The sequence below is a fragment of the Pagrus pagrus genome (genome assembly GCF_965226575.1).
Source record: "Pagrus pagrus genome assembly, chromosome: 24".
Taxonomy (NCBI): Eukaryota; Metazoa; Chordata; class Actinopteri; order Spariformes; family Sparidae; genus Pagrus; species Pagrus pagrus.
This window is the reverse complement of record NC_140206.1, coordinates 9528818-9554797: the sequence shown is the minus strand read 5'-3', so window position 1 is coordinate 9554797 and position 25980 is coordinate 9528818. Positions and strand designations below refer to the sequence as shown.

At 39.9% G+C, this 25980-nt stretch overlaps 3 protein-coding genes across 4 annotated transcripts in view; 2 read left to right on the top strand and 1 right to left on the bottom strand.

Annotated features, from left to right (window-relative positions):
- The first annotated feature begins 774 nt into the window (after positions 1-774).
- LOC311253059 (dipeptidyl peptidase 4-like) lies at positions 775-15145 on the top strand. Of its 2 annotated transcripts, none has more exons than XM_084346778.1 (26): positions 775-865; positions 6082-6169; positions 6685-6780; positions 7321-7412; positions 7570-7644; positions 7745-7797; positions 7970-8039; positions 8221-8341; positions 8642-8796; positions 8945-9042; positions 9162-9291; positions 10548-10586; positions 10686-10781; positions 10921-10991; positions 11108-11161; positions 11267-11391; positions 11534-11581; positions 11667-11765; positions 12360-12429; positions 12530-12724; positions 13001-13055; positions 13192-13291; positions 13392-13450; positions 13559-13631; positions 14315-14388; positions 14553-15145. In XM_084346778.1, exons 1-26 carry the CDS (start codon positions 833-835, stop codon positions 14643-14645), a joined length of 2262 nt encoding a protein of 753 aa, XP_084202904.1. In that variant the 5' UTR covers positions 775-832; the 3' UTR covers positions 14646-15145. The 2 variants fall into 2 exon arrangements, with proteins under 2 accessions (XP_084202904.1, XP_084202905.1); XM_084346779.1 differs by lacking the exon at positions 775-865 and adding an exon at positions 5901-5975.
- Positions 15146-16531: 1386 nt separating this feature from the next.
- LOC311253114 (glucagon-1-like) lies at positions 16532-18778 on the top strand. The gene is made up of 4 exons (XM_084346849.1): positions 16532-16657; positions 16788-16893; positions 18116-18277; positions 18542-18778. The coding sequence occupies exons 2-4, from the start codon at positions 16796-16798 to the stop codon at positions 18660-18662; spliced, it is 381 nt and encodes a 126-aa protein (XP_084202975.1). The 5' UTR covers positions 16532-16657; positions 16788-16795; the 3' UTR covers positions 18663-18778.
- A 1919-nt stretch (positions 18779-20697) lies between these two features.
- Positions 20698-25980, bottom strand: part of LOC311253204 (sodium-driven chloride bicarbonate exchanger-like) — a 42454-nt gene continuing 37171 nt past the window's right edge. Inside the window, 11 exon segments of the mRNA XM_084347003.1 lie at positions 20698-22596; positions 23048-23085; positions 23430-23543; positions 23695-23759; positions 23874-23996; positions 24084-24272; positions 24275-24307; positions 24309-24422; positions 24525-24776; positions 24881-25042; positions 25473-25586. Of these exon segments, the coding sequence (XP_084203129.1) occupies positions 23073-23085; positions 23430-23543; positions 23695-23759; positions 23874-23996; positions 24084-24272; positions 24275-24307; positions 24309-24422; positions 24525-24776; positions 24881-25042; positions 25473-25586 (1179 nt within the window). The 3' untranslated portion in view covers positions 20698-22596; positions 23048-23072.

Genomic DNA, 25980 nt, shown 5'->3' with positions numbered 1-25980 from the left:
CTCCTATATGCCATAAAGTTAGGAAGCTCCACTTTCCCAGTATTTCAACTCACTCTGAAGAACTCTCCATGTCCTTTCCCTTGCGGCCTTAAAATCGTGTTTTTGACTTTTTAATGGCGGAGATTTCCTTTACAAATGCTTATAACCTCAAATGTAACCTGTCTGATGCTTTTACAAAGCTACAGATCCAGTTAACATGTTTCTAAAGCTTTTTAACTTCAGGAAAATGATGTGGGCTGTTCTGCATGGCTTCCTATCACCACTAGATGGTGCTGTTGGGGCTTTTGCTTCTGCCATAACTGTATTTTATTTCTACAACTTGAAGTAAAGAAGGTTTATTTGTACAAGAACTTTTAGATAGTGGCAGAGTTAACTCAAACTGCTTTAAAGCATACAACAACACACTGAAAAGCAGTGGATGTCTGCTTTATTAAGCTTGAAAAAAACAAATCCTGTGTGATTTCTATCTCAAAGGCTGTCATGTGTGATGGGAATTTATCAGAAGCTACAAGGTGAGAATCCACAGCCCTGAAAGTGATCGGAGGAGACACACCTGTCCTGACCTGTGTTTCACTCTTCAGTGACACTCCGAGGAAGCGCGCTGTGAACTCTACTGTAAAGCAGCGTACTTGGTTACGCAGGAAGCAGGTGGTCAAGGGTGCAGAGGATGTCACAACTTCCTGTTTGACTCTGCTGTGGTGTCGTGGCTCAGACTTAACCAAACATCTGTGCTGGGTGGTGTCCACTTTCTAAGCACCGGGGCATACCAACACTCATGCACTGAAACGTGTCTGTGACAGTCAGATTAGTGAAAGTGTGAGTGGTGCTGTTAATGGAATATAAGAGCATGCTGGCAGCTTTGAAGGTAAATATGTTGTAATAATATGTGAGAGCTTGTCTTTTGTGAAACACCTAATGCACAGTTTGGAGTCACATGACGGCATGACTTTTAATATGACAACGTATTATTACAGATTTGAAAGTCCCTGTTTTACAAACAAGCAATGTGAACGCAAAGTCTTTAGCCATTGTGTTATGAGGGATTTCTTCCTGTGCTATTTTCCATTCACAAATATCTTTTTCTATCCATTTTCCTGTCTGCAAACATGGACTTCTTGACAAAACTGTGACTATTCGATTGCAAGATTTTCACAGTAGGATAGCCAAATATCGCAATCTACTGTATCACAGTCTTAGATAAGAAAACATATTATTATTATCAGTTACAATGACCTTTACAGGAACTAAAACAGAGGGGTTTTTTTGCCTTTAGCTGAATAAAAGCGTGGGTACTTGCTGCATGTTTTTCATATCTTCAAACTGAAGTCCATATGTGCAATAACAGCACGAGCAGAGTGGTCAGTGTGTCTGCGTGCAGACGTAGAAACAGTGTGGAGGTCAGCTGCTGCTACACTACATTAAGCAGATACACACAGTGTAATAGAAGCCTCACTGACCCATTTCTAACACCACCGATTCCCTCACAGTCCCCCAAACAATAACTTCCCAACTCGAACGCTATTCAACCTCAAGCCAAGAATGCAATTATGGCACCGACACTCACACCACATCTGGCGAAATCAAAACCAAGCACCCCTGTTTATCCCTGTGAATAAACACTGGACGTCTCCCTGAGAAGAACTGGTTACAGTCGGGGATTTTCAAGTGCCAAATACCCAGCAGCCATTGCAGGAATGTTATGTGCTGTAGTGATGATTAATGACTGTGCGATTAACCTCAGCTCTATTATGTTGTGCAACATTTAACTGATGGAAACATTTTGAACAGGACCTTTGCTCATTGTTTGGAGTCGAACAACAATAATTTTCATGATTTATTACTTGTTTCAGTCATTTAATCAAGAAAACACTGCAAATATTCCAGATTCTTAAATGCAAATTGACCTAAATATCTCTGAGGATTACAATGTTTGAAGACGTCGCAGTGCACTCTCAGAACTTAGGATGGACATGGAAAAAATAATTGATGATTAAAGGGCAGCTCCACTAATTTTACACATTTAAGTGTGTTTATCAGTCTTGGGGAGTATAGTGAAAGTGTGAAAAAGTAGTATAAAGCCTTTTGTGGCTCCAGAGGAAGCTGCATGTAATCTGATAAATTGCCTCCAGTGATGTCACTCTGTGGGTAAATTGCATTGTGGGTAATGTAGGCACCAAACAGTCCACTGGTTTGGACTCATATGGATCATATGTTTACAAACAAATGATCAAAATCGATACAGCAGAACCAGAGATGTCCCCTTTTTTATTCCACACATTATGGAGCCTACATTACCCACAATGCAACCTCACTGGAGGCAATTAATCAGATTACATGCAGCTTCCTCTGAAGCCACAAAAGGCTTTGTCCTGCTTTTTTCACATATGTTGTAGCACCCCTCTAGACCTGTAAATACACTTTAATATGGAAAACTGGTGGAGTTACCCTTTAATTGTAGGCTTATTTCACATTTTTAGTATTTTTTTTCTTATTTTTAGTTACTGATAACAAAAATATTGATCTTTAGGTTACAATGGACAAGAAAACATTGTACGGTAGAGTTAAAAACATCCTTGACTGTTACTGTGTTGTACTTTTCTCATTTTATATACCAGAAATAACTTCCTAAAAAACATCTGTACACACATTTAAACGACCTTTTCAATCACAGCTCTTTAAAGCATCGGCGGCTGTTTTCTTTCTTATTCAACTGTATCGCTCCAATTGGACGAAGTGACACCTATAAACGTTTTTAGTGTCCGCTAAATGGAGGCATCTATGAAGCGACGCTCTTCAAACAAGCCGTGCTGCATTAGGGAAAGCGTGCACTGTCTGTTTGTTTGCTGAGGATGTCCGGTGCGAGGGGAACAAGTGCAGAATATGATGTCTATTCCTCATAAAGGCACAGCTTTATATTTGTTAAGCTTTTAACAGGCTTTTAGCATTCACTAGGACTGGTCAGCACTTAGAGTATGTACAAAGGGGAAAACTTCCACAGTCTGTGGCCACACGCACTAACATCGACTTTATTTCCCTCTTGTTTTGAAGTGTGCTTGTCATTTAAAAAATAAAGAAAATACATACATTATTCCTTTGAAATTTAAATACAGTTTGCAAGTTTTTATCTTAAAAATTCTCCACCCTTGTGTCCGACAGTCAGTGATATTGTCCTCGGGCTGCCTTCAGGAACGAGACCGAAACAGGAATGTTATTAATGATTATGTAAATACAGTTTGTGCATTTCATGGTATTTACGATGCTCAGTTTATTAGCCTTCGTCGCAGCTACAGCTCTGTGTTATCAGTCGTCCAACACTTATGTGAAGTCATCTGAGGCAGTGGTGGACATGACAGAAGACATGATGAGCGAGAAATGTTGGAGACAAGACTAAGAGCCTGCAGCCATGTTAGCCGCTCCGTGAGCTTTGAGCTAAATGCTAAGATTAGCATCATTAAATGTATAAAATATGAAATTAGCTTCCGGGTCTGAAAGTGGAGCTAGTGCACATGCGCCTTAAACCTGCATTCTTTCTAATGACCACCAGGTGGCGACTCCACTGGGTGCAATAAAAGAAGTCCAACTGTACATAAGCTTATGAGAAAATGGCCGTATTTCTCACTTGATTTATCACCTCAGGAAACATTTTCCTGGTGAGTTTATGATCTCAGTCGCTAGTTTTAGGTCTTCTTCAATAAAGCATGATGTTCATTGTGTAAATGATGGTCTTATTTACAGTAAAATAGACTACAAAGAAGATTAGCTTGTGATTGACAATCCAATCAGGGTATCCTCCTCAGCTCCAGCGTCTCATCCAAATACGGTCACTTCTGGTTACAAAAAACCAAAATGGCGACGCTTTAACGCCAAACTCCAAAAAGTATTGAACAAAAATACGTTTTGAAAATGGAAGCCTGTCCATTAATTGTTGAGACATTTGACTCAAATCCACTGTTGTCATTCTCATGCTGGCACTAATAGATAACTATTTCACAACACTGTCATCCCTAGAGGCTAGCATGGTGTAAAAAAGTTGAGCAAAGCTGTAGCATATCATCAAATGTCTCGTGTATTTTGGGCTGTAAAATGGCGGGAACACGTCAAAACACACTGAATTTACTGAATAATTGAGCACATTTACTGCTCGGGAAGAACATCGATGAGATCAATTCAGGAAATAACTTCAGTCCCTAACTTGCCTTATCAAACACGTGAGGATCGTAAAGGATAAACTGGCAATAAACTGAGATGGACGAGTTACATAAGACGGTTTCAGCTAGAGTTTTGGATCATGCAGACGGGTAAGCAGCTCAACAAACGGCGCCTGAATGTTCTCAGCGGCTAAGTATAGCAAATGGGTGTATTTAATGAGGCGACGAAGCCAGGAGTGTGTAAAGTTTCGCTGGCCGGTGCCCACAGTACCCACAGGTGACAATTATGGGATAACATTAAATGTGCAAATGTAGTGAGACAGCAGCAGAAGTAGAAAAGTGTCAGAGTCAGCAAAATGACTCGACCATGTGCGTTTCACAGCAACATCTGCGTGAGTTTGCTGATATTAGCTAACATTAGCCTCCATAACATCTGGACATACCAACCCCTGAGTGTATTGTTGAGCGAGGGTGTGTGTTGTTGCTTATGAATTACATGTTTCACTTGTGAAGATAATAATGTGTCATTTCTTCAACCAAACCAAAGTGAGGTATATACTCATTTTTGCTGACCGGCAGCTCCTGTGGCTATAGGGGACAATTAAGAGATAATGATAAATGCTAAAATACAATGAGACAATGGCACAAGCAGAGACGAGTCACACAGTCAGGAAACTGACTCAGTAGTGTCAGTTACACAGAAATATTATACATTTGATAAGCTGGTAAAACTCCTTTCATTGTGTGTTAGTTCTTATTTTAAATGGTTTTTTAAAAAGTCTTGTTTTAAGGAAGTTTCAGATCATTTTGAATGAATTCTGGGTAGTTTTCTATGTTTTAACTCTTATATTTTGTTTATTTATACATATTTTTGTATTAGTTTGAATTAATTTGGATGGCCTCTATTTCTCTGCATGCACAAAAATCAACTTTGGACGGCACAACTACATGAAAAGAGCAGGGGCATGAGTGCTAGTATTGCGCGTTATCAATATTATTTAAATCACACAGCTTTTTTTACAGTTATATATAAAAGGTGGCAAATCATATTTTTCCTAGGGTGGGTGGGTCGTGGCCCCCCTGCCTCCCCTGTTATTTACGCCTGTGATTATTATTCATTTAATCTATTTCTTCATTGTTTTTCCACCCTTCTTAATCACACTTAAACATGAAACATGAAACATGAAACATTAAATTAGCAAATATTTTGTATTATTTGTATTTCCTGTACTCTAAACTTCACTTCTACATACAGAAACTTGTTTTTCTTTGCTCTACATCATTACGGTCGCATCATTTTCCTGTGCCACCAGGTTGACGACAGTAAGCAAACAATCATGCGTGACTGTCTAATCCAGTCTCATATCTGGGCCTTTTTCCTCATTATATTACATGTTATTTATTTACTAAAAAGTATTAACTGGATAAACATCCTGGTGAGGTGCAGGCAGTTTTTGATACAAAAAGGCTACTTGTGTCACATCAATTGCAGACCTATAATAATCATATTTATAAGATAAGTCTGTGTTAGGTGTCATAATCTCATATAGCTGGTGGTGGAGGTATGAATGAAGGATGTGTAGGGTTTATGGGAAGCAGCCGCACACTTCCTCAAAACACAGGCACCGTCTCCATCAAACCTGACGAACTTTACTCCGCTGGACATTTATTGTCCCACCTTTGAAACTTCACTTGAGATAATATTTAACAGCAAAGCCAGAGTACCACATAACTTCAGTGCTGCCCGCGCGTCGAGCCGGCTGGATCGTTGGAGTTGTGATCCGGACTCATTTTGGTTACACACTTGACTGACGCGCAGAAATAATGGTTGGTGGTGGTTTGTTGGTACTCACTGATCGATGTTATGCCGGGGGTGAGCTTCACCTGGAGCTCTTTTGGAGCGGCTTTCTGACTTTTTCTTTTTTCTGCACAGGTCTCCGTCGCCAAGCTGCTCCTCGCAGTGTTCGGGGTAGCGGTCGTCGTCATTTTGATCGCGGTTCCCACGGCTATCTTTCTAAATAGTGAGTATTTGCTGTTAAGTGATTCACATGTTGGCATTAATGCATCACCGGTGGTCTGACGCGCCGTTAAACAGCAGAAAGAGGGTACATTACGCACGCGTCATTACGCACGGTCCGTTTGGATCGCTGTTAAACGGCACCTCTTTGAATACTGAGAGGAAATGTGAAGATATTCAACTTCAGTTTTGCTTTGATTTAAGAATAAAAACAAACATCTTAATGAAATATGTTTTATTTATTCATTCCATGGCTACATGAGGGCGTCACATCACAATTCAGTTTTGCTGATAAAACACGTGCATGCCTTTAAATAGCTTCATACTCACTCAGCACACTCCATGACACTTCTCATAATTACGCCCTGACGTAAGAAATATTCCACTTGCCATTATCAGTGACAGCCTTTACAACACTTACCTTCTTTTATGATGATGATCATAATGTGTGCGTCCGATATCGTATCTGCAACCTGTGACCTTCAACCCTCTGCCGACCTTTTCTGACATGTGCTTCAGAGGACAATGACGAGAGCAACCAGAGAACTTTCACCCTGGAGGACGCCTTCAACAACACCCTGAAACCAAAGTCCTACAACATGAGGTGGATCTCAGGTGGGACACAGTCTGTGATCAGAAACAAACCTTGACAGTGGCATTGATTACAGACAGGCGTGTCTGGCTTCTAAACTCTGCATCTGTCTGTGAACTGAGGATGCTTTATTATCTCTCAGGGACAGTTCTGTCCTTTGTTCTGGTTACTTATTCACTTAGATTGACCCCCCGATTCAAATCTCACCTGTGTGTGTTCATACACGTGAAGTGTGCATGGAGTAACTTAATATTTAATGGGTACAACACATGTTTAACTGATGCAGGATATTCATGTTGGTCAGTGTTAAGGAATGTTAAAGTCAATATGAGTTTATGTGATTAGTTAACTCATTATTTGATCATCAGTTAATAACTGTTAGACCACACATTAAAGGTTCAGTGTGTAGAATTTAGGGGGATCTATTGGCCAAAATGGGATATGAAGGACGGGTGGACATTCATGGTCACATAACACATTTAACTAAGTTAACATGCTAAACATCAGCATCATTGTGAGCATGTTGCCATGCTAGCATCCATTTTTCTCTTTTTCCTCCACAGATCATGAGTATCTGCACAAGTCCGACGGCGCGGTCACAATCCACAATGTGACTTCTGGAACCTCCTCTAGCTTCTTGAGCAAAGAAACCTTCGTAAGTGATTCACTGTGTCCTTCTTCTGTGTCATCGGCAACACAAACCACAAAATAATCCACTTCCAGTTCCATACAAACAGTCGCAGTGTTGTCTGCGCTGACGTGAGCAGGGGCTCGGTGAAACTTTCACAACCGTTTTCTTCTATCCAACACAGGATCAAGTAGAGGCTTATGATTACCAGCTGTCTGCTGACCGCAGCTATGTTGCTTTCATGAGCAACTATAGCAAGGTATGGTGAACATTTATTCATATTAATTCGATGCATATGTAAAGCTCCTGGAGTGATCCACAATGTTTTGTGTTTTTTCTTTTGTTCTTTGTCCCATTAGCTGTGGAGGCATTCATTCACAGCTTCGTATTCACTTTATGACTTGAAAAATAAGTGAGTACCCTAACTATGGACGGTACAATTCATGTATCCATCAACATGTCTGTGTTTTGCATGCAAAGTAGATTATTTTATGTTTCTTTCAAAATAAATACTAGTACAGCAGTTGTAGAGTTCACTTTACGGAGAAGTAATGTTTTTTGTCTTTTTTTTAACTTCATTTCAGCAAATTTCTCACATCTGACATTCCTCATGAAGTTCAGTACTTTTCCTGGGCTCCTGTAGGGAACAAACTGGTAAGCTTGGACGCACAAATGATTGGTTATGTTTACATAAGTTTGAGCGACAGTTGGGCTTTGAAGTGGGTGACCAAGTGGCGATCAAGCACACCTTTCAGAAACACTTAAGCAGAGCACAATGGGTTCAAAGTAGGGTCTTTTCTGAAGGTTTGTATTTGTTTTCTCATCGTATTTTCAGGCCTATGTTTGGGATTATAATGTCTATGTAAAGACCAGCCCTGAGTCGAAGCCAGAACAAGTCACTTTCAACGGCGAGTATAATGTGATCTTGAATGGGATCCCGGACTGGGTCTATGAGGGTGAGTAGCAGATGGTCATAATTCATGTCAAACTATAAAGCCTGTTCACACATGGTATTAATGCCTGGAGTTGGATAATGACATCTGATCCACAGACCTTTGCATTTACACCTGGTAATAATAAGATGGCACACGCTCCTCATCCACCATGTTGCTAGTTATAACTCCAATTTGAATTCTGGAAATCTTCAAGATTGATCACAATCCAAAATTGTCAGATCGTCCACCACTAATTAAACCTCAACCTGACCCCGACTGAAGTCCTGAATCTTAACTCAGCTTCATACTTTTCCCTTCCAGAGGAAATGTTTTCATCCCATCAGGGCGTCTGGTGGTCACCTGGAGGGAAGCACCTGGCCTATATTGAGACCAATGACACCGAGGTCCACATCATAGAGTACACGTGGTACGGTCACGAACAGTACCCCAGCACTGTTTACATACCATATCCAAAGGTGAGACAGCGATGCATGGCTTGTTTGACTCTAACATGCTTGTATTTGGTTCCTTGTATTGTTGCATGTCAGTGAACGGTGTACGCTGAGTTCAGACTTGGTCGGCATAATGTTTATTATCTGTATCCCGTGTTCTTTTCTTGTGCAGCCAGGTACTCCCAACCCTGTTGTGAAACTGTTTGTTGTGGACACCGATAACGTGACGGACATTACTGAGGTCGTAGTTCCAGCTGCATTCAGCTCAAGGTAATGAAACAGTTTCTATTACACTGTTAAACTTTGTATCGGGCTATTCCATCCTGCTATCAGGGAGCGAGATCATAAACAGAGTGTCATAATTTGCTTTATTTCTTTCTTGCTTACAGTGAGCATTACTTGGCCACTGTCACTTGGGTGACAGATGTACGTATTGCTGTCCAGTGGCTGAAGAGACTCCAACAACACCTCATCCTTCAGATCTACGATTTTAATGGATCTGCATGGAATCCTTTTGAGGTAAAGCTTGATGTTATGAACAGGTATTATTGTTTTATCTACATCAGACCAAAATATGACATGAAATTCACCATTTTCACAGCAATTGAACCTACATGCAACAACACTTTTACTGAAAGGGAAGATAACTACACCTTGGTTAGGTTTAGGAAAAGATCATGGTCATAATCATAATCATGGTCAACATAAGTTACATTTTGTACGCAAGCATGTAACTACCAGAAAGCAAAAATGAAGTTGGGATAGATGGGTGGGGAGTGACCCAAGACCTTCAAACCATGATTTCCTTCTCCTTCCTGCCATTGTTAAATATCTCAAGATTGTCAGAGGAAATGGAAATAGGATGCTACCTTGTGTTGAACCTTGTGTCTTGTGTTGACCAATTAAATTGCAATCTTATGTGTGTTGATTTGGTAGAATTAATGTCTTGTGGAGCTGGATCACGACAACACACATAGCTTGTCTATTCGGTCTAAATTGCCCTAAATTAAATGTAGCCACACATAAATGAGTGAGGATACAATGACATTTTTTAAATGGGGCCTACATATGTTGAGATATTTCACTTGATCAGTGAAGATTTTCACCTTCTGATGGCATTATATAAAGATCACCAGTCATTATTCTTCATCCTCTACCACAAATGTCAGCAAAGAAACAATGTTTAGGGAAACAAATGGAGAGACTTTTGCGCCATCTAGACTAGACAGACAACTTTGGAAGGTATCCATTTGTTGGCTAAATGAGACTGTTAGAGCTTCATATATAACATATATTAACTAAGAGCCTTTGAAATGTGATTTTGCCACCATCTTTTACATTGGAAACACATTATTTTAAATTGATCTGAATAAAAGCTACCTGGTATATAACAATATCTATACTGTAAACTTAACAATATTGAACATCTCTTTTCTTGGCTCCTTTTCACAAACTCTTGCTCTTCACTACTTTGTTACTAGTAGTGGTATCTACCTGAAAGTCACATCTGTTGTTGATTTAACCTGTTAAACTGCAAACTTTTTAGCTTAAAGCAGTGAGGCTTCATACAGCATTTCAGTTGATAGCAGCAGCTTCAATGACATTCATCTGTGTAAAAATGTTTCACGTGTGACATCAGCCTGCTGGTGGAAATTTCCTATTAGCTTTCTAAATTCAGTTCTGGCTTTAAACTGATAAGGTCGGTGTATTGTTATATTATATAGCTGTAATGTAGTTAAGTACAGCTATAAAAAACAATTCTATTTCTTTTACAGCATCTGGAGGTGATGACTCCCAACGGTTGGGTTGGGCGGGTATGTACAAGCACCAAATGTGAAGTGAAAATAATCCCACAGCAAATGCACTGTTTCCTGTTCCTGTTTCTGTTGGGCTAATAAACTTGTTCTTCCTAGTTCTCTCCACCGGAGCCAGTTTTTGCCGCAGACAACAGCTATTACCTGTTGAAGAGTGACACCAATGGGTACAAGCACATCCATCATGTGGTCGGGGTAGGTAGATAGAGGTTGTCCAGTGCGACACTAGCAAAATCAATTTTCATGAGTCTTGCACATTATTACAGAAACACAATGCCAACTATCCTTTATAATTTTTTTTCGGTAACATGAGTTTTCCGACTCATTCATGCAGGGCACAGCTACACCAATCACTTCTGGAAACTGGGAGGTCACTGACATTCTGAAAGTAACTGCAGACAGTGTGTAAGTTGGAAAGTCTTGCATCGTCTGCATACAGCTGTATACACATGTGTAAATGATGTCCCATGTGTTCAACTCCTGTTACTATAGTCCGCTCATTCATCCCAATTATTCCACAGATATTATTCAAGTAACGAAGCAGGTGGCAGGCCAGGAGGAAGGAATGTTTACAAGTAAGGGTCTTTATTTTACAGTTTTATTATTTTTGTTTGTCATTTGAAGACATGACGTGTGATCAAGAAGCATTTCCATTGACTAACAGCGTTTATGTGTGTCAGGTGGACTAAACAAGGGACACGCAGAACAAAAACCTGTCTGACTTGCGATTTACGAGGAGAAGACTGTTTTTGGAACTCAGCCTACTTCAGCCACGATGCTTCCTTCTACCGTATGAGCTGCAGTGGTTAGTTATGCTTTTTGTTTTTCTTCCCCTTTCTGATTTTTGCAATATATCACTGTCTTTATGATATATATACAGTATTTATGTATGTATTTTATTAAAAGTAGATACCAACTGACTAAATTTTATTTTATTTTACACAAAGGTCCTGGCATTCCTTACCATTCTATCATTGATAACCGGAATAATAAAGGTAATCCACAAATTGGTTAGTAAACCTAAAATTGTACCCATGAGAAAACATTACATTAACCAGCTGTGTGTATTTCTACTTGCAGAGAAAACAGTTTTGGAGAACAATGAGGATTTTAAAGGCCTAATATCTGACATAGCAATGCCCACAATGCTTCGAGACAGCATCAAACTTTATGGATTTGGTGAGTACATTCAACAGTTATTAACAATTTATATTTTACCAGTGGTGGGAAGTAACTGAGTATATTTTCTCAAGTATTGTATACACATTTGAGGTTTCAACTTTATTTCACTTTATACCTCTGCTCCACTATATTTCAGAGAGAAATGTTATACTTTTCACTCCACTATATTTACCTGAGAGCTATTGTTAGTTGCGATTGAGCGTATTTCACAAGTGTTTAATGTCATATGCACACTAAGGAAACATGTTTCCCTGTACAATGAAATTCTTCTTTTGCTGAGTGCCAACAATGTAAAAAGAAATATATACAACAAAAATATACAAAATAAAGCAATTTTAAAAGGCAGCATGTGAAAAATAAAGAAAAAAGCAACAACAATAATAATAAATTAATAAAACAGTGCAAAATGTCAAACTATTCCTTCCTTTTTTCACAAAAAGCAAAGATAAGAGACATGTAACAACATTTTTTAATTGGTGTAGCACAACGTTGTCTTTTCTTCTTTTCCACCCCAGTTATCTCATGACCCTTTGTGAAAATAAATCTTTCCTCCACAACTTTTTAAACTATTTTCTATGGACTTTTTGACAGATCTCCAGTACCAGATGTTTTTGCCTCCAGGATTTGACAAATCCAAGAAGTACCCTTTACTAATAGATGTGTAAGGATTTATCAATAGAATTAAATATAAGGCCCATGCTTTTCAAAATAAGTGCAATAAACAAACAATAAACTGGTGAATTTTGCCCTCAACCTTCCAGGTATGCTGGTCCCTGCAGTCAGAAAGCAGACTACATCTACAGGGTGAGCTGGTCCACCTACCTGGCCAGCACTGAGAAAATCATCGTCGCCAGCTTTGACGGAAGAGGAAGCGGTTTCCAAGGCGACAAGTTAATGCACGCAATCTACAAACGCCTGGGAACCTATGAGGTGGAAGATCAGATAAGAGCAGCCAGGTAAGGAGAGCGAGGAGCAGTTTAGACAAGTCAATGCATCTCCCGCTCAAACAAACAGCTTCACGCTCTCTGTTTCCCAGAAAAGCTTGATGAAACTGGATTTGACTTGTTTCTGGGGTTAAAATGCACCCAGGTGTACACAAACATACTCACAGGAAATGCCATTGGCACCACCAAGTGACAACAACAATCAGAATGCCTTTGTCCAGTTGTTATCCTTTTCATTTTACTGCCTTTAACTGAGATGATTGTCTTTTTTTTTTTTTTGTATTTTAGGGAATTCATCGACATGGGCTTCATTGACAAAGACAGAATTGCTATTTGGGGCTGGGTAAGTAAAGTCGCTCATGTTGCATGTGTACTTCATGGCTCAGAGTGCAGTAAATTGCTCTCAAAACAAGTTAATGTTTGACCCCTATGTCTTTACTCAAGGGTTACGGTTAAGATGAGCTGTTTCTCTTTCACAGTCTTATGGTGGATACGTGACGTCAATGGCCCTGGGAGCTGGAAGTGGAGTTTTCAAATGTGGAATGGCAGTCGCTCCAGTTTCCAAATGGATCTATTATGGTAGTTTTTGTCTTTTTGAGCACGTTTTTCAAGTGAATAACGTTTCCAGACCTTGTACACTTCAATGACACACAACGTCTGTGATTATTGTTTATTCCAGATTCCATCTACACAGAGCGCTACATGATGCAGCCTTCAGAGAACAAACTTTTCTACGAGGTAAGTTTCTTACACCGATAATAAACTCTCATCTCTTGTATCAGAATGTCATTATTAGTTTTCCTATTGCTCATGGTCGGTAATAAACACAAATGTAATTGTGTGCAGAACTCAACAGTGACACAGAGGGCCAAGAATTTCCATTCAGTGCAGTACCTGCTGGTTCATGGAACAGCTGACGGTGAGTTAAAGGAGCCTTTATTTATTTAAGTATTTGTTTGATATTTTTCTGCATTTATGTGTTATGTGTAATACAGATCACATGTTATATATGGTTTCTCTTAAAGCCAGATAACTATACATTTCACAAGTAAAAATTGGCATGGAGGTCAAGGACATGGGAGTGGGCGTGACAATGGGAGGGGCCTCTCGCAGAAACTCAGTTTTCTGGTTTCTAGCCAGTTTGGGATTTCAACCACACACTCTCTTTGCTATTGGTTGTAGCTGTGACTTGGTCAAAGTTCACCAAGAATGAACTCAACGTGAAGCCAAAATTTGCCACTCAAAGATTATGATAATGATTATGATATTGTGTGACTGTGGCCTACATAACATGTGTGAAGGTACCCTATAACAATTCACACACACACACACGCACATTTTTTGTTTTGTGCATTTGAATGCATGATTGTGCTGATGCTGAGCATTACTGTTTGCAGCTTTTGCTTGTTTTGTTGTTCATTTTTACGTAAGTTTCACTACATAAAAAACAGATCAAACTTCCTCCTGACAAACACTTTTATGAAAGTAATGATAGAGTATGTGTTAATTTGCAGTGGATAGTCAGGGTCTGTGGTCAACCAACAAAGGCATCTGACATGGAAAGCCTGGTTATTTAAATGTTGTCATTGTTGTGTTTTCCAGACAATGTTCATTTCCAGCAGGCAGCAGAGATCTCTGAAGCTCTGGTGGAGGAGCAGGTGGACTTTGAGGCGATGGTGAGTAATCAGGACAATCAAAAGAGGAAGTGGAACCCTTCATTTGTATGACGCAGTCTAGACTAGACCTTGCTGATGAGATGTGCATAAAAATCCTGGACATTTTGCTTAATGGGGCTTAATATCAGTAGAATATTAATGACCTTTTTGCATTCTTCTCTCAGTGGTACACAGACAAGGATCATGGGCTCACCGGTGCTGCCTATCCACACGTCTACACGCACATGACTCACTTCCTGCAGAGGTGCTTTGCATGAGGTCCACTGGATCACCAAGATCTCTTTTCACTGCTCATGTGAATTAAATAAATCTGCTTTGGGATAAAAGTTGTAATTGTTAATGCAGGCTTGATTGTTAGAACGCCAATTCAGTCCAAAGCTGTCCAAGTCATAATGTCATTCTGTGTCTGTCTTTTGTTGTTTATTATATATTCAGTGAGGAACAAGCAGCTACTAAAAGGTTATAATATTTTTACTTATAACACATCTTCATGATTGTTTTTTGGGGTGGGGCTATGTGTTTATTTGTTTCATAAATTAAGAGGTCATCACTTGACCGATGTAATAATGTTCTGTCAAACTCTAAGGGTACTACTTTGACATGAAGAGCTTTAGAATAATGTATTAAATTATGAAACATAATGCACCTCAGTAATTTTATACCTTTTTAGTAATTTTTTGAGATTGTTGAAGTCTGATGTAATAGTTGTTTTTCTAAAATAATAAAGAATACAATAATGAGGAATCTTTTTGTTTGAAATATCATGTGTTTCATTGACAGCATTTATTGTTGAACTTCCTAACATAACTAATAATGCAGCTCTGCAAGGCTGTACAGTACCGTGCTACACACTACTTACTTTTTAAGGGATGCACCAGCTGAAATCTTTACAGTGTTGGATTAAGTTACAACTTAAATCTCAGACATAGCCTTTAGTAGGTGTAAAGGCCTCTGTAAAATAAGGTGGGATAACATGGACGATGGACGAGCAAATCAGTTAAATATTTTGTCTTTGTCAAACTTATTTTAATGCTTTGTCCTAGTTTAGGCCTCCGTGGACGACCCTTTAGTTGCTGTTTGGCGATTAACATTAGCTATCTTTAGCCGTTAGCCTCATAGTTAAGTGTTCAAAAACAATGGCTACGAGAAACAACACTGCATTAAAATATTGTGTCACAGATATTGAAAACCTAATTTTCCGCAACAACATTTTGGTTAGTTTGGAGTTTATGCTAGTGTAGTTGAGATTAGCCGGATGTCTACGTGGTGCAACAGAACATTCAGTATCAAACTAGTACCTGCAAAGATAAGGAGACTCCCAATAGCCTCCACTGTAGCCCTATATTGTCTTTAGTAATAGTTAGCAAATACAAATAGCCAACAAATTAGCATGCTAACACACCAAAGACTTAGCATGTGAACACACTGAACAATGATGGGTAATATGTTTGCACGCCAATGTTAGCATTTAGCCGAAATCACTGTCTGCTAGCACAGATCTGCTAGCATGGCTGTAGACTTCTTGAGGAATGAATTGAGGTTAAATAATGACAAGTATGTCTACTACACGGTTTAGCTTAGCGTTAGGCTACTGATAATAGGGCTCAGTAGGCTAATGTGTCATTGTATTGAAAAAAGTTTTGGTTTATGGGAATTTTCCGACCATATAACAGAGAAATATTGCGTTGTCAGTCTTAGCACTCTGCTGATAGCTCTTTCTCTCTCTCAACACATTTACTACATGGGACTGTATGCGAGTCATATACGCGAACGTGTATTTTCACAGGGCATCAATCTTTATTGATTTATGGCCCTTGTAAAAATGGAGGTAACTGCCACTGATGCGGAAAGCCGTCAATTTTTCCCACCTTTTAAATTTGATCGGAAAGAATCCACAAATACTGACTCACCTCCCAGATATGACAGCACACATATCACTTCCTATCGTGATGACACAGTAGCACATTAAAGCCTCTACCTTACTTTCTGTTTAACAGGATGATTGTTTGATCTTAACACCTAAGTACCAGCTGGCATCACGCATGAATAGCACCTTTCCTCTTGGCTTGTTGATTCGGCAGATGAGACAGGGCCCGTGTCTAATGGGTTGAGAGTAACAGGTGGACCTGGCCGAGTGGTAAAATTGTCCCACCTGAGCGGACCCGTCCTCCTCCTCCTATTACAGTATATAAGAACAAAGTTAGAGAGGAGGGTTAGATTCACACAGAGGAACTAACAGCAGCGCTCTTTGGAAGGAAAGAAGAAAAAGGTGAGTTTTGTTTTGTCACAATGGTGAAACTTCTTTACCTTCAGCTTTTCTGATGCTACTGTATATGCAAACTCTTTCTATGTGTGTGTGTGTGTGTGTGTGTGTGTGAATGTGCTGTTGTGTGGCGCAGGTATAACCATGAAAAGCATCCACTCCCTGGCTGGTATCCTTCTGCTCCTCGGCTTCGTCCAGAGCAGCTGGCAGGTTCCTCTGCTCGAGGCTGATGACAGCTCAAGGTACAGAAATCACAGTTAGACTAATGAGGTTGGAGGATGGAAATAGAAAGTTCTCTGTCACAGAAATGGTCTTAAGTCTGACTGAATCATAATTAAATTTTAGGTAAAGGTGGGTTGAGAGGGAGATTTTCAAATATGAGAGAACTTTACATGTATGGTGATCAATCACCTGTGGCCAAACTGCCGACACGTTGATCTATAATCTGCGAATAATCAGAAAAATCATGACAGTAATCGCATTTCTCAGATGAATTTTATTATTTAATGGACCCGGAATGTATTACAAATAAAGAGGATGAAATATTTTAGCTATGGATAAGATGTTTTTTGAAAACCTATAGATAGTAAAGGCATAAAGTCAAGTCGCTGTCTCCCTGCAGTTAAAACAGAAGATGACATACTGTAATGTTTTCCTGTCATTCACTTTTACTTTAAAGAATATACATTTCTAATTTTTCATAAGTGTTGGAAGGCTGTTGTACAAAATAAGCACAAATTGTACAGAAACAAAAATGGGAGGTAGAATTGAAAATTAGAAATTGATGCTGCTCAAACCTGTGGTGAGGAAGATTATTTTTATTATTCAAAATAAATATAGTAAATACGAGTTATCTTAAGTGCTGTGGACAAATCTGTGCAAATTTAAGCTCTATCTTGGGAAACTGAATGGGAAATTTCTGTGGATGCATATTTTTTATGTTGTAATTGCTTTTTAAATAATGGGTAAAAATAACTTCCTCAAAACTTAAAACTTTGTTCGAAGTAATTAAAAGAAATTGCAGACAAAGAGAAAACTGGAAAAAAACATTTTTACATTTTCCCTTCAATTTATTGCTTTTCTTCGACTTTATTAGAATTACTACTATTTCATTTTATTATTAGTATGGAGTGATTCCCACTATTATATCAACAACAGTTTAAACATGATGATTTGGATTTTATGAACTCATTATGCACAGGGGTTAAATAAATAAATAAGATGATATATATATATATACATATATATATATATATATATATATATTAAAAAAGTTAATTTAAAGAAACTAAATGCCTTTTGTAAAAATGAGATGTCATTTTGTCCATCTGGCACACAGTACGGTACCATTTGTAGTATTAAATATATATATATATATATATATATACATATGTGTGTGTAAAATATGAATTGTATAAACTGACTGTGTGATTCTCCTACTACTGTATGTTTTCCCTCCTGTAGTTTCGAGGCAGACGACACATTAGGCGACGGGCAGAAGGAGCTGTCGAACATGAAGAGACACTCGGAGGGAACCTTCTCAAACGACTACAGCAAATACCTGGAGGACAGGAAGGCGCAGGACTTTATCCAGTGGCTGATGAACAACAAGAGGAGCGGGTCAGGGTGGGAATCAAAAAAACAATTATCATCACAGTCAGAGCTTTTGTTTTTAAACTTGGAGTTGTTGGGCCACACTTCTTAAACAATGAAGTCATATTCAACCTCAAAGTCAGATTTTATACTTGAGTTAAAGTACCAGTAGTACCATGTACAAATACTCCATTACAAGCCTGACCCCTGCATTGGACCTTAAGTATGCAGTACATGTTTTGACTGCTACATGAAATATTCCAGGCGTCCTCACCGAGTCTCTCTTTGTGCTTTCAGTGCTGCAGAGAAGCGCCACGCAGACGGGACCTTCACCAGCGACGTGAGCTCCTACCTCAAGGACCAGCTAATCAAAGACTTTGTCGCCAGGCTCAAGTCTGGACAAGTCAGAAGAGAGTAGGCTGTCCCTCCTTCCTCCTCCTCCTCCTCCTCCTCCTCCTCCTACAGTGCCAAAATCCCACAATCAATCCACCGTGATGAGAGAGACAGAGAGCTAACCAATCATCAGCTTCTCGTGCCACGTGTTTCCTTTCTTTGCTTTTTTCCCCCCTCGATGTTCCTTGTTGTGTTCGTGCTAAAATAAATCACCTGAACTTTTCTCACTGCGTTGATTGATTATCTTTACTGTGTGAGATGATTTTTATTCTTTGACACGAGCAGACAAATGCACCAATCACCAAATGATCACAGCGACAAAAATGTCGTCACCAATCAGATGTTCTGATGGTCATATATCAGAGGCCGAGTGGCACGTTGCATTATGTGCCTGTGTACATGCTCAGATCTGAAATGGAGAGGCGGGGTGAAACGTTCAGCAGGAGGCATGTAGACGGGAGCTTCACCAGTGATGTGAACAAGGTGCTGGACTCCATGGCGGCTAAGGAATATTTACTCTGGGTCATGACCTCCAAGCCTTCAGGGGAGAGGTAAAACTGAGTCACACGGCTCATCTGATACGTAGCAGGAATGCTAGGCTCGGTGTGATTGTGGTTTTCTCTCTTTTGCAGTAAGAAAAGACAAGCGGACCAATGAGACGCTCCGGGACTCCCTCTGCGCTGCACACTAAGCCATATTCAAGAGGAATAGAAAGCCATACAGCTTTGGATGTAATTGTTTTAAAGTCTTTTTTTACTTAAGTTTGTGATGCAGACGTATAAAATCTGCCCCTCGTCCATAGCTCTTATGGTGCACCAGAGAGACGACGTGAGATTGAGAGCATATTTTTTTCTACCAGTTTAAATTATTTTCTATATTTATGATGTAAAAAGAACACAAATCTCAGGTTTAGAGGCCTATAGAAAAAAAAAACACATAGTGTAGTTGGTTTTCATTGCATATTATAAATCCGCTCTGCAAAATAAAGTTTTTCATTGTGTGTTTGTGGCATTATTTTTATACCGATAGACATTCGTTGGGGACTATTTTCAGCGGTGGATTAATACACATTTGACTCTCCAGTGAGTATTTCCAACAGCAGGACGGTGTAAGCGGGACTGAGTTTCTGAATTTCCGAAATTACACGCAACGTGCACCAAAGATACACATTCAAGTTAACTGTTTTTTCCAGCCAAAAGTTCAAAACCTGAAGATATTCAGTTCACAATCTGCAAAAAAGATACATGAAAGCAGCAAATCATCCCAATTATGAAGCTGAAACTAGATCATGTTTTGCATTTTTGCTTAAAACAATAATGTTAATGATTAATCACTTGTAAAAATAGCTTGATTATTTACTGTACCTATAACTGTGAATGCAGAACTTTTTCTTGTAGTGGAATATTTGTACTTTAGGGCTCTGATTCCACCGCAGTCTGTCTAGACAGAGGAGAGATATATGACTTGGTATAATGGAAATCGATAAAGAAATAAATTAAAATTAGCTCGTACACTTTGCGCCAATTTACTGCAACTTTCAATTATTATCCATTCAAATTGTAAACTTACATTCTTATCTTCTCTCAGCAGTCATTTCATGTAATCCGAGTTATCTCCTGGGATCAGGAAAAAGCCACAACACAATTCAAAACCAGCCTGCAGGAGGTGCAACAGATTCCTCCTACTGTTTCTGATTCATGCAGCCATTTTAAACAGGGATGGTGGTCTCTCCGGGAGCATCACAGGTCAGAGATACAGGCCTGTAGCCTGTATCTTTGCCATATGGAGGCTAGAGGAGCTTCAGCCTGAGGGTGCAGGGGGGCTCTCTGCTCTCTGTCCCCCATGAGGCCAAAGACACGGAGCTCCTGAGGTCAAAGGTGGAGAGGGAGCCAGTAACCACACACTGAAGCTGGAGAGCTGTGTAGAAAGACTCTGGGGAAATACAGGATGATACAATATTGAAAAAATATCTACATACAGTGCGAGAATTGGCAATCCTACGGACAAGAGCAAACTTGTACTGCACAGAGATCAATAAAGTCCACATCGCTTCAGCAGAGTTTGGTTTAACATCTTTATTTATGCTCTCACTCGCTCGCTCTCTCATTCTCGTGAAACAAATCACATTATAACAACAGATCTGAACTGATAGGTTTCTATACAGGTGACTTAAATTATTAAACAGAAAGTGTACAGCTATCACTACCAAATTTAAGGCAGAATTCCACACAGAAAGTGGTCAAAATATTTGATATTGATATAATTTTGACCCATATTAGTTTATCTCTAATCAACTAAGAACCATCAAGTAGACAATGGGAAAAGAACATCTACAACAAAAACCTGCCTTCAACACTGACTTCGTATTATTAATATATTAGTAACATTTTACATGAATAAAATATACTATGTATTATACATTGTTAAGACTCTTTACTGTTTATTACATGTCGCCCTTCCCAGAAAAAGGGTTTTATTGCATCTCTAGAAGTAACCATGATCCTGCTGCGGGACAGTCAAGTCTGCCTCACCAACATGCAGGTGTTTTCTTTAAAAACAATTAGCTTCTGATGCTAACACATTGAGGGTCATTTGGATAGGAGATCACATGTCCATGGATGACACTTACTGACAAGATGACAAAGAGTATGACGGTGGAAAACACGGAGCTTTCTGTACAATCACCCTTTAGTTCAGCGTTTGAGTTTTTAAAAAGCCAAGGCCAAGTAGCTAAAGATACCGAGAGTACCCAAACTATGCCGCCATGCTAGCTTGAAAATGTAGTTTTCCAGTAAGCTGCCCCAGAAATACTGTCCTCAAAGGAATAGTGTATTCTGGGAGTTGTGCTTATTCACTTTCTTGCTCAGAGCTAGATGAGAAGATTGATACCTCTCTTACATATGTACGCTAAATATGAAGCTAGGCTATCGCTCGCTATCGGCCAAAAAACGTGTTGTTTTTGTTCACTTTTTATGCAGATTTTTACAAACAGTGTTAATTAGTGAGCTTTAACCAGATTTGTTATTCATCTGGACACAGACAGGTTAGCTGTTTCCCCATTTTAAGTCTTTGTGCTAAGCTAAGCTAGCCGGCCACTGGCTTTTTTAGAGTGGTATCAATCTGCTCGTCCAACTCTCAGCAAGAAAACAAATAAGTTTAATTCCCAGAGTGTCGAACTATCCCTTTAACTCACTTGGGGAAACCCTTACTGGAGACATTAATGTGTGAATTTGCAATGGAGAACACTCTGGAGTGATATGAGTTGTCACTGTCACAAAAACATTTAGATATACAGAATATATAAAATGTATATTTAATAATTCCAAAAAATGACTAGATTCGCTATAGAGCCAACTCGTTGAGATACCAGTGAAATAGATTTGTATTGGCAAATATCTACTCTATAGATTTTCTATTGTGAGGCGCGTCAAGTCAATAGCGGCGTTTAAATGCTGCACACAAAGTCCACGCGTTTGCAGTTTGCTGTGGCAGGTTTTTAAAAGGACAACTCGCAATTGTTGTTGTTGGAAAAATATAAAAACATACAAAATACAAATAAAGTAGATTTAAAAATTGTTTAAAATTTTCTAATTGGCCCATTGACACAGCATTTACTGTAAGTGTTATATAATTCTGGCTTCCTTCTGTTGCTGGTATCACCAAACATAGATATACATAGAAAAAGAACACAAGTGTGTCTCGGTTCATCGTGTTAATACTGTTGCTAACAAATTTTTCTTTATTTTACACAACTCGCACACAGACTTACATGACAAAAACACAGTGTAGCACAGTACAAAGGTGGCTGAGTGTGGCACGGTAAAGTTTTTTTTGTTTTTTGATCTACTGATTGACAGCAAAGTGGCACCGCCAGTATGTGTCATCACAAACTTGTCTCCCTGTCCAAGCTCTTCTCATGCCTCCGGCGCTTGTGTCGCTTTTCGCCGCCACTGGAACTACTGCAGGAGAAAAAAGAAAAAATCAAACCAACAGAGAAAAAAGCACATGTATTTAGATTCATTGTCAGTACAAATTCAAGCGCGGAGTGCAGATGCATTGCCAGCGTGCTGATAACAATCCAGATCACACAGCATGCAACTATGTCTCATAAATCTTTATCGCATTATGCCCTGACACTTCAATATCTTGTGACATTGAAACATACAGTCAGGCTACTTTTACAACATGCGGAAGACATCATAAAACATGTCCTTGCGGTAACATGCACACCCAGGCCATGCTGTCTTGTCATTTCACCAAGTACTACTGAATTATCTCTGTTTACCGAGTCGTCGTATCATCGCTTGCAGCACAGGCGAGCACCGCTTTCATCATGCGACAATCAACAGTCACCAGCATTAAACACGGGACAAGACTCTCCATGCTAACAGGGTACTGGGAACCACTTACCTTTGGGATATCAGCTTCTGAGAGGTTAGGAAGGGGAGCTTTAGGGGTGGGGTGGAATGAGAGAGGCAGGCGGGAGACACTCTGTTAGTCTACTCTGTTGGAAATCTGCGAGGGCAGGGCTGCTCTCAGATAAACCCCTTTTATCTAAACATACTAGCTCCTCGTTTTCCTGGAAAAATACAAAGTCAATGTTCCATAACTTTTCAATAACAAACATCTGCCACTACTTGCTTTGACGCCCAAAACACAGTTTCCCCTTGAAATTAACACTTTTTTTTTTTACCCTGCAGAAATACACAGGATTTGGATTCAGTAAGTCTCTATGCAGCATTTGTTATTCAAGCCCTCTGGAAATCAGAGTAATGTGGATAAGGAGGCTAACCTTTTAGCACTTGGTTCCTTCTTGGTGGTCTCAGCAGGGTTTACGCTCTTCCACACATTCCCGAAAGAGCCTTTGGACATCTCATCTGTGATGTTCACTGTGGCAGGGTCACACCTTCAGAAACACACACAGGATAAAGAGGAGGAGAAAGTAAGTAAGGCTGATAACAGGAGCAGCTGCCTGTTTTTAAAGAAATTCAGCTTTTTGGAAAATCGGCTTCATCACTTTCTTGCCAACAGCTGGTTAAAAAGACTGAATGACTTACTTGTAGTTTCCCTCCAGTGGCACCTGTACAATCCCTTCTTCCTCCGCAATAATACTGTGCTCCTCCTGAAGAAAGACGCAAAAAGACAAAACCTATAAAACTGCATGAAAGCACCTTTACGCTGCAGCGGTGAAATTAAAGCCGTCAGAGTCGGCCTACATTAAAGGCTATTACCGCACCTCTTGTTCTGCATCCTCCAGTTTCTTCTTCTTCCACTCTGGCATCAGGTCGTCCAGCCAGCTCAGTTCTCTCTTAGTGAACATGAAGTCTAGCAGCTTACGAATGAACACCAGGGCCAAGACCTAATGCAGCAGAAACAGACAAATATCAACCAATCACATGCATTAAACACACAAGTATATACGCACAGACGCATACACTCTGGTTACCATCATGGGGAAGACGATGGCAGCCTTGGAGGTCTTGATGACCCAGAGCAGGATCAAGCAGCTGAGCTGGACGATGGTGAAGAGGTGCACCTTCCTCAGCGGGACGTGACGAAGGTAGATGAAGTCCGGCTGATGTTTGGCCGGCATGCTGAACAGCCTCAGACGGTCAAAGAACTGCATAGATACAAACAGATAATCCATTTGTCATCTTGCATCTTTTTCTCAATTAGTTCTTCGAATCAAGCACCAGCAGGCAGAACCTGAGCTCACCTGAATGCCTCTGAGTGAGGACGCTCCCATGTACAAGAAGACTCCGTACAGCACGGGCATGGGGATGAACTGGAGACAGACATAAATAATTAGGATCAGTGGCCATATTACAGGAACTCGGATGATATTAAGGATTTTTGGTGAATATTTTTTTATTGTTTATCCCCTGACCTTTAGCATTGAGGTCATGAAGACAGAGCATCCCATCAGGGTGAAGATCATGAGGCCGGTGAAGCGCTGCTCTCGGATGCCCAGGAACTTGGGCTGCTCTCCGGGGGCCGAACACTCTGACTCCAGCTTCAGGCTGTTGACGTGGGAGATGGAGAGCACGGTGGCTGCGACGAACCACGGCAGGCCCATCACCGAGCACACGCCCAGCATCACCCCCACCACAAACAGGTCCAGGTGGTAGCCGCAGCCTTTCTGGAGATTGAGAAGAAGATGGCGGATGTACATTATTTCATGAACGCATTTGGGGCAGGTGGTTGTTTTTATGTCTTATTTTAAATAAGACATTTTGAAAATACCTTCAGTTTGTGCTCCTTCCTGTTTATAATAACAGCTGTGATCTGTTGGTCCATGAAGATGAGGATGGTGCAGAGCAGAGCAGGGATGAAGGTGATGATGGTGGTCCACCAGGGGTTAGGACCCACAGGGTTTATAAGCCAGCCACGATCGTCCCTAGTTGGCTGGGAAGAGCAAGAGAAAGGTAGAAAGAGAAAAATAATCTGATAAGAAGAATCTAATAATATTGGATTTTTAATTCGTTTTCATTTAGCTTACTTAGGATTTTTATTTACTGTCTATGACCTGATATGAGCTCATCTTCAAAGACGTAATTGGGTGACAATAAATAACTTTAAGTCCTTTTTTCTACTATTGATGGAACAAAATTATAAAAGATCTCCTATGACTCATGTTTCACTTCTATTATCTAGTTTTCTGCAGTAGTATAATCAAACATGTGCAAACAAAACTAAAAAATAACAAAAAACGTAACCAGCAAATTTCATTAATGCTAATAAGAATAAACATCACAGTTGGGTGGCATTGTCCATACATTTCCCTCGGCCACTTCTCATTTAAAGATCTATGATGGAGGCTTTCATGCGGACTTACTTTGAACTTGTTGGGGACCTGTAATTTAGGTGAGGGGATCCCCAAGGCATAATCTACAAAGACCATAGTGAGGATGGTGATGAAGACGGCAAAGTCACTGATGATGGCCCGCACCTGAAGGGAACAAAGAGATAAACACACTTCAGACAGTCCACTTCTATAGGGGCTGGATCAAAACACAAACTCAAGGCACAAGTCAGACACAATATATGCACACTGTACTGATGGGCTCCAGTTTCAAATGACAAGAGATTTAATGGGAATATATGTAATCGAGTTAACTGCCCAAAAGTCTCTCAGATCAAACTCACGTGCAGATATTTTGTCTGACTTTGAGACATCAGTGGCCTGACTACGGTGTAGCATTCATCACCACAAGGTGGCGCCGGTACACTATAGATTATTGTGTCAGCATCACGCCACATATTACGCTCATGAGTGTCATCTCAATGATAAATCATAGAAATTGCACACATAGACAGGCCACACAGACTGCAGGATATCTGCT